Source organism: Carlito syrichta, unplaced genomic scaffold, assembly GCF_000164805.1.
Source record: "Carlito syrichta isolate Samal-C Ts95f unplaced genomic scaffold, Tarsius_syrichta-2.0.1 Scaffold313344, whole genome shotgun sequence".
Taxonomy (NCBI): Eukaryota; Metazoa; Chordata; class Mammalia; order Primates; family Tarsiidae; genus Carlito; species Carlito syrichta.
In genome coordinates this window covers 201,274-213,378 of record NW_007257440.1, presented here as the reverse complement: position 1 = coordinate 213,378, position 12,105 = coordinate 201,274, and the positions used below count along the sequence as shown (strand labels likewise).

At 60.3% G+C, this 12,105-nt stretch overlaps 1 protein-coding gene across 1 annotated transcript; it reads right to left on the bottom strand.

The window, feature by feature from the left end:
• Positions 1–238: 238 nt before the first annotated feature.
• On the bottom strand, positions 239–11,917 carry UBE2I (ubiquitin conjugating enzyme E2 I). The gene is made up of 7 exons (XM_008070298.1): positions 11,899–11,917; positions 8,863–8,939; positions 8,637–8,720; positions 7,604–7,676; positions 3,517–3,626; positions 3,323–3,402; positions 239–789 (listed from the first exon to the last, which is right to left on the bottom strand). Exons 2-7 carry the CDS (start codon positions 8,926–8,928, stop codon positions 726–728), a joined length of 477 nt encoding a protein of 158 aa, XP_008068489.1. The 5' UTR covers positions 8,929–8,939; positions 11,899–11,917; the 3' UTR covers positions 239–725.
• Positions 11,918–12,105: the final 188 nt, after the last annotated feature.

The following is a 12,105-nucleotide window of genomic DNA, read 5'->3' as shown; positions in this document are numbered from 1 at the left end:
CCCGCGCCCTACGGCCAAACTAAGGTGGGAGGCCACGCCTCAGAGCCACTTCTGCACACAGTCCTACTGACAAGGACCCAGCATGAGACGGGCCACTCTGGAAGCAAGGACAGCGAGGGGTCCTTGGAGCCAGCCTGGCCCAGCTGGCCTCGAGGGGCCTGAGTGGGGCCTGCAGTCGGGGGAAGCCCGGCCCAGGTGAGGCTGCCTTTCCCCTGCGAAAGACAATGATGCAACCAACACCTTTATATAAACAGTTTATTTACTCTAAACAGCAACACAGACAAAACGCCATATAAACACAAGGAAGTGATGCAGAAGTGAGAGGCCGCTGCGGACGGCCGGGCCGGGACAGCCGGATCTGGAGGAGGCGGGGTGGTTCTCTTCAAGGCGGGAGCGAAGCGCGGCTCACGGCGGGAAGCATGCCTGCGTCCGAGCGAGGAACTAGCGCCTAGGGCTCACCCAGTATAAAAGTTTATCATCTTACAGCAGTTGAAATACTGACATCAATATTAAAATAAAAGCAAGTTTTACATAACAATCAAAATACAAAAGACGGAAGGAAGAGACCCTGTTGAGCAACGGGCACCTCAGCCCTCCAGGCCGCCATGGCGGCAATGGAAGATGTGCCCACCCCGCGACCGTCGAGCAACTCGAGATTTGCAGAATGTTGTAAACAAGTTCTTGCCAGCCCAATCCCTTCCTTTCATGATGCCACAGGTCGCTGTTTATGAAGGCGCAAACTTCTTGGCTTGTGCTCGGACCCTTTTCTCATATTCCACTCTGTTTTGGCTGAGGAGGTCAAAAGAGAATCTGTTAGAAGGGTCAGCGCCCGATGGGCACATGGGCCATGGCCAGGCCAGATGGGATGACAGCGGGGACGTGCAGGTAGATGCTGCAGCAGAAGCCTGGAAGGCAGGGGTGCGTGTGAAACCCCAGGCTACCCTGCTAGTCCCAGAGACCAGGCCAGGGGCCTGCAGGAAGAAAGAGGGCCACGCTGGTGGGTATGTGACCAGGGAGGGGCGGCAGCCTCCTCTGGAGGCCCTGTGATCACCTGGGCACCCAACACAGAGCACAACCTGGAAGGCAGAGAGGCCCACAGGCAGTGAGGGGGCTAGGCCAGAGGTGGCCATGCCCGGGGTCAGCACACGGCAGGCCGGGAACCCAATCTGAACTGGTGGTCAGCAGTTTCTCCACAAGCCTGAGAAGGGCAGACAATTGCCACACTGGCTGCTGGGTACCACCTCTGCTCCAAATGTCCAACGACAGACACACACTCTGGAGTGCCTTTCCCGAGGCCCTGGGGTAGGGAGTGGGGGCCCTCGGGAGCAGGAGCAGAGCTGGGGTCCTGTGAGGCTCATCTCAGTGCGGCTGTGGAGGATGAGGGGCTGCCATGGGGAGCAGTGTGACCTCGAGGCCTGTGGGACGCAGCAGCCCGTTCCTGTCCTCAGCAGAGCCAGGCGAGGGACATGTCTACGTATGGGTGCCCTCCCTGCCTGAATACCGTGGCCCCTGCTGCCCAGGCCCTACGGAAGCTCCAGGGCTGAGACCAAAAGCCACCGTACAGATTGCAGGCTCCAGGCAAGAGCTGACCCAAAGGACCCTGCCCTGGCGCCCAGGGAGTCAGGGCAGAGCCCCCTGAGAGACCGCCAGTCCTGGAGAGTCCATGTTGAGCCGGTTGGGGGCTGCAGGGGAGTGCCAGCAGGCCACAGACAGCAGCACAGGGCAGACTGAGGGTCCAAGCCCTGCCCTGGTGCCCTCCAGAGCACAGCCTGGGTGGCCCCAGTCAGAGCAGCTCAGCAAGTGGGCAATGAAAGAAACCAGAAGAGGCAGCCACGAGGCACACTGCGTTCACCCAGGGAGCATGGAGGCCCCTCAGGCAGGACCCGGTCCTGGGGCTTCAGCAATGCTGGGAAAAGGGGCTTGAAACTTCCAGATGTGCTTCACAAAAGGTGCTTTTGAGGCAGGTGTTCATAGGAGAAAGAATATTCTGTTTAAGTGAAGGCAAGTGTGCAGCCAGCCCCGGTGACCAGGAGTCACACAGCAGGGACGCCACAGCTGCCGTTGGCCAACGGGGTATGACAGGAAGCCACCTCTGATCCATGGGCCACTCGGGCTCACCGGTCACTCCAGATACACAGGAGGTGGTGGCAGGCCATGCTGGGAATGTGGTCACAGCGTGCCAACCCCAACAAAGGCAGGCGCTCATGAAGACGGGGCAGCTCATGCATGACGGGGGCAGCTCACGGCGGGCTGCACGGTGCCCTGGGACCCCATTCAGGACAGCTCCAGCGAACAGGGTGAGGTGCACAGGCAGGAGCAGACCCAAGCCAGAGGGCCGCAGGGCCTCTGTGCTGCCCCAGCCGCCGCCCGGGCTGGGTCTAGGCCCAGGGCGAAGAGCACCTGTGGCCTGGCCTTCCTAGAGAACTGCACAGGCCACCCTCGGTGTGCTGGCTCCCACCTTGGCGCCCCTCTCCCAACCAGAAGCGCAGCCCCTCCCCAGGAGGAAGAGGCCTCTGGCACCCCCGTCGCTCCCCAGCGGAGAGGCCTGGGCGGGGCAGCTGCCGGACAAACTCCTCCGAGGGTCCTCAGATGTCCTCCACCCTTCCTCAGCCGTGGCACCTGGCGAGGCAGGGACGTGGCCGGGCGGGGCCAGGTCTCTGAGTGCTGCAGATGACACAGTGGGGTCACAGCCCCCACTCAGCTCCTCAGAGCCCCCAGACCCGCCCCCAAGGTGGGCGGCTGGGCGGGGGGGACCCAGGAGAGTGTCAGGGCCAAGTGTAGGGCCTCACTGCTGCCCGAGGGAGTCTAGATCCTCCCTCACACCAGGCCCTCCTTAGCACCCCACAGTGGATGCACAAGGGACCCCTGCAGCCACAGCAGCACCTCACAGGGATGGGGACGCCAGGCCTGAGGGAGGGCACCCCCGAGTCCTGCTGGGTCGGGCCTTGCCCACTGATGGAGCCATATGCGACATGGACAGGGCTGGCAGCAGGGCCAGCGGACACTACCTCCGCACGGCTTCCTCCCCCGAGCTGGCCACTGCTCACCCAAGTGAAAAGCCAGCCTGGCCACAACTTCCCAGGGACAGTGGCCCACATTACCTGACCTACTCCAGCACCCGAGAGTGCTCTGGTTGCCTGGCCTTGGCCGCGGCAACACGCGGTGCCTACTGCCTGCAGGGCTCGCTGGGGCCATGACACCAGTTCCTCCGGCGCCCCATCCCCCTCGCCTCCCTGCCCGCAGCACCGACCCTACTCTCCCGATGGCGGCCTGGGCTGGGCTGAGGCAGGAGCTGCCGCTGTTGAGGCCAGTTTCTACTCACCAGTAAATCGTGTAGGCCTCTGCTTGGGCGGGGTCTTGGATATTTGGTTCGTTTAGAAGTTCCTGTATTCCTAATAAGATCTGTGCAAGACAAAAACACAACACCGGGGTCAGAGTCAGACAGCAGACGCCACAAGCCAGCTGCTCCAGATGCTGAAGACAACCAGACCCACGTAGGCCCAGGGAAGGCCATACCTGCTTGATTGTGATGGCTGGCCTCCAGTCTTTGTCCTCCTCCAGGATGGACAGGCACACTGTCCCGGAAGGGTACACGTTTGGGTGGAACAACGGCGGCTCGAATTTACCTGGAGCACGAGGGAGGAGGGGGCATTCTGCAGCAGAGCCACCCAGTGCCCGCCCGGCACCCACTTCCAACACTGTGGTACCTAGGGGGAGCTGGGCACGTGGCCCAGGACTTCTCAAAAATACAGCTGTGGCCACAGGACACGGGCAGAGGCCTGCACACAGCTCATTTGGGGAACAGACTGGGCAGGAGCTGTGGCCACACCTCTCAGGGACAGGGACTCCTGGGACAGCTGCGCAGGCGGAGAACAAACCCTAGAGTGGCAAGTTTTTCAGAAGCCTCCCGCACAGCCCCCCAGAAAGGCTGGACTTGGGGACACAGCCCAGGGCGGCAATGCTGAAGGCTGTGTCCACAGAGCTAGGCTGGGGACAGCCACCTGCATCCCAAGACAGCCCTCAGGGCTACGTTCTTTATGGAGGAGCAGAAAACTTTGCCTAACCAGCCCCACAGCTGATGTCTGAGGACAGTCCTTGTCTTTGCCTGGGCTTTTAAACAACAGCGACACCTGCGGCTTCCCAGAACCCCTCACAACTCCCGCTGACCGCCGCCCAAGTTGTCCTGGCACCACAGCGCCATGTTTGGCGCTCCCAGCTTGGCACAGGCCAGGCGAGAGCACAGTGAAGGAGCACTGCACCTGCCCTGCACAACAGGAATGCACAGGTCACCGCTGACAGCTGCCAGGCCGGCACTGAGCGGGAACCTTGGCCCTTGAAGCGCGTCTGTCAGATGGGGCTGTGGGCACCCCACCGCCAACTGGCACGCCCCTGTGGGGTCTGCAAGCCCCGCCACTTCCTGGCGGAGCTGGTCGTGGATTCTGGCCATCCCCAGAGGTGGATAGTCACCTCCTATGACTCTAATCCACATCCCCTGCCACAGCGAGGAAGCCCTGCTGGCTCACTGGTGCTCTCTGGTGCCACCCTAGAGAAGCTCTTGTTCAAGCCTGGCCCATTTCTACTGGGCGGCCTCCTGGGTTCACAGGGTGCTTCACATGTGCTAGACATTAAGTCCTGCAAGGACAGTTTGCACACTCTCCCCCTCCTGGTCTTGCCTTCCTGTCTCTCCCCCTTTCATGAACACAGCTGCCTGGTTTTAACTTCACCAGATTCATCACAATCTTGTTTCTCCTGCCAATCCTAACTTGTCCACAGGAAAGTGCAGGTTATGGACCCAGGAACCCCAAAGTCCTCACCCCGCTTGGCTGGCTTCCCTCCAAATGTCCCAGTCCTCACTTCTCATATGAGCCTTTGGAGGAGCATCACGTCCTGCTGGGGGACGCTGCACCTGCTCACAGGAGGGCTCGTCGTCTTATTGCTGCATATGTTTCCCCAGTCTGTCATCCACAGACTCCTGGGCTGTCACAGATGGGGGTGATGTCGGTGCTCCTCTCTGTGCCTTTGGTGACCACATGAACGTGTCTGTTTATTTACGGGAACTGTATTTAGTGGAACTGTCAGGTCCTGCAGGGGCAACAGCGCGGCCTCAGACGCTGCAGGCTGCTCCTCCTCGAGGGACACATGCAGGATTCGCGCCCTGGCCAGCTCCTCTCTGCAAGATCCCAGTGGGTGGTACCCTCTTCCGGTAGGTGGACAGCTCTTCTGTGTCTGCGAAGGGCCCGCTGTGTGTGTGCTTCTCTGCATTGACCAGCAGGAACGCTTGGCTCATCAGGATAAGTATTTAGACAAACACGCACCATCTACACACATACTCCTCCCCCATCTGGTGCCGCCTCCTCCCTATCACTGGCGTCTTTTTGTTTTAGAGACAGGATCTTGCTCTGTCACTCAACTCCTCGGCACAAATCAGCCTCCAGAATAGCTGGGACTACAGGCACATGCCACCACAGCCAGCTCATTTTCTGTAGAGATAAAGTCTTGCTGTGTTGTCCTAGACTCAAGTTATCTTCCTGCCTTGACTTACCAAAGTGCAGGGATTACAGGAGTGAGTCACTGCACCCAGTGAAGAGGTATCTTTTGAGTTGGAGTCTCACTGTTGTTCAGGCTGAAGTGTAGTGGCATGCTCATGGCCACCGCAGCCTTGACCTCCTGGGCTTAGGTGATTCTTCCGCTTCAGCCTTCCAAGTAGCTGGAACTACAGACGCATGTCACCACAACTGGCTATTTTTTTTTTTACTTATCATAGAGACGAGGTTTTGCCATGTTGCCCAGGCTGGTCTCGAACCCCTGGACTCAGGCAATCCTGTTGCCTCAGCCTTCCAAAGCGCTGGGATTACAGATGTGAGCTACCGTGTCCAGCAAAGAGATGTTACTAATCTCACTGTGGTCCAGTTCGTCAATTCCAAACCATACCCTACAGTTAGCACTGTGTGTCCCTGGGGAGGTCTTCTCTGTCTATCCTGAGGTCACGAAGATGCCTTCCTGTGTCATCCTCCAGATGCTGTGCTGCGCCCCTCCCTGCTGGGGCCAGTCCACCACAGGCCCTTCTGATCTTTGTTCTGCTCTGAGGTTGGCCTGCCTATGGTGGCAACAATCCCATGGTCCCAATCCCTGTGCCCCTGGCAGCTCTTAGCATCCGAGAGGCTAATGTGCCCATTCACTAGCAGCTTGGAACTCTCCATCCACAGAGGCTCCCTGGTCTCACACCCTGCCTGGTCCGGGACCCGGTGCTGCCCTTGCATTTCCAGAGTCTGCTGGACCATTCCCCCAACACTTGCCCAGTTGAGAACAGGACCACACAGGATCTGTGATGTGCGTGGGGAGAACAACCATCTGCCCAGTCCTGTGCCTTCCACACAGGTGCAAGGCTGTGCACACCCACGGTTCAGGTGGTCGTGGGTTTCCCTCGGGAATGCTGTGGGTTTTCGGTGTAGAGGTCCTGAATCCATCTTGTGGGGGTTTGTTCCAAGGTCTCTGGTGCCACCGGAAACATGGCTCTGAGAAGTGCATTTGTCGACACTGTGATGATGGTCTTCTGTGCCCGATCTCTTCCACAGCAATCTCAGACAGCGGCGTGTCCGCAGTCCCAGTCTCCTCCCTGGCCTCCCTGTGATTTCTCTGCCTCGTCGGTCTGCCTGGAATCCCAACATAACGCTGAACAGAGCGCTGAGAACAGCTGGGTTCCTCTCACTCCTGATTACCCTCTCAACTATAAGAAAGCATCTTCAGCAAGACTTGCACAAGGCAAAGCACAATGCAGAACAGGTGTCGTTCTGCCACAACGGCTGCCCTGTCAACAGCCCGTTGGTTCTTCCAGTAGGTGCCACTGTCACGAAGCATACATTTGCAGTAATGACTCACTGGTCACGGGTCAATGCCTGCCCCTGTCCTGACCTCCCCAGGCCAGCTCCCTTCTGATGTCACAGCTGTGGGAATATAATCAACTGACCGGCCACTGGCAGGGCCTGCTGACCCCTGGCTATGAGAGGGTGGGCCCAGAGCCCCCTCCTGTGCTTTGCTGAATGGCATTAAGGTCATTTGTTTGGCTTCAGTTCACACCCCCGCCCCCACCACTTTCCTGCAGGTCGATATGCTCTGCCAGGCCTGGCTGCAGGTATGCAACTCTTAATAGCCCACAGAAGAGGGCGGGGAAGGGGTGCTAACAGAATACGCAAAAGCAGCCTTCACAGGGCAGGGGTCTTGACTGGGCCTTCTGCACATCTGTTCCACCAGGGCTGGGGTCTCGTGGGCACCAAGACCTCAGTCTCTGTCTCCAACAACCACTGAGGTCTAGGTGCTTCTGGCCCAGGAGTCCAGTCGGAGTCTCACAGCCCTGCCCTTCACAGGGCCCATCAGTTAGGATCAGAGACTCAACCTATCATGTGCACTGCCCGCCTCCGGCCAGAAACAGGTTCAAACCTATAGCTGAGCCAGAGTTTGAGCATCAAAGTAGCCCCCAGTTCTGTTGCCTCCGCCCAGCACCACGTGTACACCCAGCAAAAGGTGACACCCACCACCAGGAGCCCCTCTGAGAAGGACCTGGCCACATAGGTGACCCCCAGGACGTCCAACGTGAGCTACTCACATTTCGGTGGTGAGGATGGGTAGTCGTCTTTGAAAAGCATCCGGAGCTTGAACAAACCTCCTTCCCACGGCGTCTGTGGGGAAACACTGTGGTGAGATGTGCTGCCTGTGCCTGGCTCAGCAGAAAGGGCTCACTTCTGGGCATAACCCAGGGCTGCCAGGACGCCTGGCCAGAGCCCCAGCAGGGGCGAGTTCCTAAACTACATCACAGCCTGGACCGTCCCCACCTAGGGGACTACCAAGACCCAAACAGCGCCTGGAGAGCGAGTCAAAAAAGAGCCTCCCGGAAAAGGAGCAGAGGCAGGACCAGGCGTCAGAGCCGCAAGGGCTCCAGCCCTGACCCATAGCTGTGCCCCCAGGTTGCTCCTCAAGCCCCCCCTTCGGTACCCCAGGGCGAGGTGCCTTTCCCCACCTCTCTGGATGGGACAGCACTGGGCTTCTGCCTCCCCCAACACGAAGGCAGAGAACGCTGTCAGCAAAGGTTGGATCCACCCTGGCCCCTGAGCAGTGGCTGGATCAAGTGACAGACCCAAGAACCCAGCATCTCAGGCAAAGCCAGGCCCTGCTGATGACACCAGGCTCAGTGGGAGGGGCATGGCGGGGCAATGGAGGAGCCCAGCCTGGAGCCCAGGGACCCTCGTCAAATGCCTAGCACATGAGGGGCAGGGAGGAGAGGTACATGGCACGCCGCCTGCCCAACACACACAGAGTCATCCTGCGTGGCCATCACTGGCTCCTGGGTCCAGGAGGCTCTTGAGAGCCTGGCCATCAGCCAGCCAGAACCCTAGGCTCAAGGCTGCCCGCGGGCCAACCTAACCAGGCTGTGTGCCTAGCACGCCAGGTCCCCACTCTCTCCAACAGCCCAGCTTGCCCTGGCCAGTCACCAGCTGCCCCCTCCTCGATGAGAACTTCCCGGGGGTCACCAGTGTCACCCAGCTTTGCTTCTGATCTCCTTCTGATCTCACATCCCCACAGGGCAGGGATGGCCGCCGGGACATACGGCCGTCACAGGCGGTGTCTCGCCATGCCCTTACCCCCTTCTTCCCTGGGATGGCACACTCCCAGTTCATGAGATTCATCGTGCCGTCGGGGTTTTTTGTCGGGACAGCCACAAAACCCTGAGAGAAAACAACCACAGAAGCCTGTCAGTGCTGTGACACCTCCATCACCCGACCCAAGACAAGTCGCCCCCCACCAGCCAGCCAGGGCAAGGGACAGGCCCGCCCATGGCACACCCACGCAGGAGGGAACTGTGCTTACAAACGGGTGATCTTTCCTCCACGCTTTCCTCTCCTGGGCGAGTCTGCTGAGGGCAATCCCCGACATATTCCAAGTCCCTGGAACAGGAGGCAGAGCGAGTCAGGAGAGGCTGCCTGGGCTGCCCGCCCACAGGGGCAGGCATTTGTAGCCCACCAGCAAAACCCTGTCAAACAGCTGCCCCACCACAGGGTCGCCAGGGAAGGACCCACAGGGCCCCCACCCCACCAGACCCGCAGCTCACACCACGGCCACTGATCCACTGCTGCAGGGCAGTGACCTGTGCCCCTTCCACACCATAGCAGGTGGTGTGACAGGGACAGGGCATGGAGGAGGGCAGCACAGAAACTGGGGCTCTGGATGTGGGTTCAGGCCCAGCCAAGACGGCAGTTATTCCTGAAGGCAACAGAGTAAAAAAATACCACCGGCTGGGAACAGATAAACATGCTGTGGGCAAGAGGCCATGGCAGCTGACCCTTCCCAGACTTGCAGCCTGCCTACAAGTGTCCACTGGCCCACTGTCCAGGGGTCCCTATGACTTTTCAGGATGGCTGGGTCCTGCAGGAAGGGCCGGTGTGGGGGCTGGGGGACAGAACCAGGCTCTGCGCCTGTCTCCAGACCACAGCTGGAAGCCCGTCAGTGCAACTGTGTCACTGCAGGCAGACAAGCAAGTGACACCACCAGCATTAGGGACACCAAATGGGCAGGGGCCGGCGGCCTTGATGTAGCCCTCAACTTTCACCCACCCATGGACACCGGCATCCTTTGCCTAGAAGAAACAGCACTCAGCGACACAACTTGCTGGATAATTTGACCCTAAGTGCGTGTGCACTTCTCCCAAGTCCAAGGAACCCTAAGGATGACCCCAAACCAGGCATCTCAATGGCAATCAAGGCTTTACAGAGCCCTGGGGCTGTGTCTCTGAAGCTGGTCACAATGTCCCAGCCCCGCAGGGTCACACAAGGGTGCTGGCGACAGGTCCTCCTGCTTCTTGGAGGGAAGGGCCTGGCAATGAGCCCACCCCAGGCCTCAGCTACCCACGTGCGGACCCTGCACTGGGCTGTAGGACCTCACCTAGAGCGAGGCCAACATGAGGCAACCGTGCCCCCAGCTTGGCCGTCCTGGTCACTACCTGGCCTCCCACAGCAGCGGGGCGGCTATATGTCCCAGCCAATTGCAGGCATGGGGGCCAGAGTCACCCACCATCAGGGCAGAGTCTCACCTCAAACCCCAGGTTCCGACCAGCGGGATGGCTGTTTCCCCATCTGAACCCCGCCGGCTCAGGGGTCCTAGCATGGCCACCAGCACCCAGCAGTGCAGAAGGCAGCCTCTTGTAGCACAAGCCCCACCCCAGTGACACATGCGCCCTCACCAGGTGGCTCCACCTGGGCAGTTGCGCCTCCCACCCAGCTGCTCTCATGGTACCACCTGACACTCATCAGGCATGCAAATGCCCAGGACCTAGCAGGACCACTGAGGCAGGAACTTGGAGTCCCAAGTGCACTCGGGTTTGAGGCAGTTTGGGTGACCGCTGTCCCAGGGTTGAGATGCCCTCACCAAGGCCCTGGCCGACTCCAGTGGCCCAAAGTCCCAGGGCTCAGGTGGGTGGGCCATGATATCACCAGATCACCAGCCCATACAATATACCCTCACTGCACCCAAAGAAAAAGCAGGCGAGAATCAGGGTCCCCCAGGCAGGAGCACTGGCGTCAAGATGAGTGGGTGACAGAGGGGCCAATCCAAGCCACAGGCCGCCAGCTCAAGGTCAGGTTCACAACGACAGGAAGTGCTAGGCTCGGACCCAGGTAGACTTCCCTCTGGAGTACACACGGGCACCCACCCTCCTCGTGAGGGACATGCCCCTGCTCTCTGGGACACTCAGTCCTGCCCGGCTTTTCCCCACAGGGGAAGCCTGAGACAGACAGTGCTGCCGGGGCTCCCCAAAAGGGCAGGAGCCCTGGAAACGTCAGGTGAGCAGCGAGGAGACAACGGAGCTATGTTGTGAGGGGTCCGGCAGGGAAGAGCCGCAGAGCTGCTGGCCCAGGAGCAGGCGGGCCTGAGGCAGGCCAGAGGCTGGGCCAGACCTGGGGTGGCAGCTGTGGGCCGTAGGCAGGGCGTCAGCCCGGGGCTAGTGCAGAATGGTCAGCAACGAGGCAGCCCCCTTGCTGAGACCGGACAGGGTGGCCCAGAGGCCCTACCGAGCACCTGGCTGTGGTGGTCCCAGGTGCGACAGGAGGTGGGGCGGCCCCACAAGATCTCCTGCACCTCCGGCCAACGCCCAGCTGTTGCGTCCATGTCCTCGGTCCCAGAGGTGACAGGGAGCACACCCACGTTCCAAGCGAGAGCCTGGTCCCAGAGGAGACCGCACTCCCACTCCTGGCCTCACAGTGTCCAGGGCATGGTGGCCAGTCTGTTGCAATTCAACCACAGAGCAGAGCCGCTTGCTCAGAATCCCACTGAGGTCCAACCTGCCATCCCAATCAACAGAGGAGCTTAGTGCACAGCCAGTGTCGCTAGACGCTTCCAAGGAGCAGCAAAGTTTATGACGCAAAGACAAAGCCACCCCAAGCATCAGAGAGGCGCGCACACGCCTGCAGCGAAGCCCAGGTGTCCTGGTAGAGACCCCGTCCCACCCTCTGCCTTGCTGCATGCACCCACTCTGGGCTGCACGTCTCAACTCACCTGCTCAGACCAGACCCAACTCTGCCGGTGGCCGGCAGGGACCTCAGAACCACACGGGCGAGCGAGGCAAGGCTCAGCTCCCACCACCCGGGTGCACTCAGCTGCAGCATGGGCAGCGAAGCCCTGACGGGTGAGACTGAGAAACCCTCCGCCCAGATGCAAACCTTCACAGGCTTGGGAAGAGACTCCCTTCTGCATGCAGGAGACCCTCGCCCGGCGGCCCTGAGCTGTCCTAGGACCACAGGCTGCCCCTGAAGCGAAGTCCCACACCGGAGACACAGCCGCCAAGGCTCCCGACCACCCCAGGCCAAGGGGCGGATCTCCGCGTAAGCAAATCAGAACACACCGAGGTTCTACCTGGCTCGCGTCGGCTAGCTTCTCTACCGAAGGCAACACTTCTTCAACAGCAAGAAACACTCGGGGCGGGGGCCAGAGAGGAGACAGACCAAATGCCCCAAGACGGGCACACCTGCCCGCACGCCGAGAAACTCGAGTCACACGAACCAGCTCCCTGCGCGACTCGAGTGGCGACAGGCCACGACCCCAGGCGCCGCGAGCCACCCC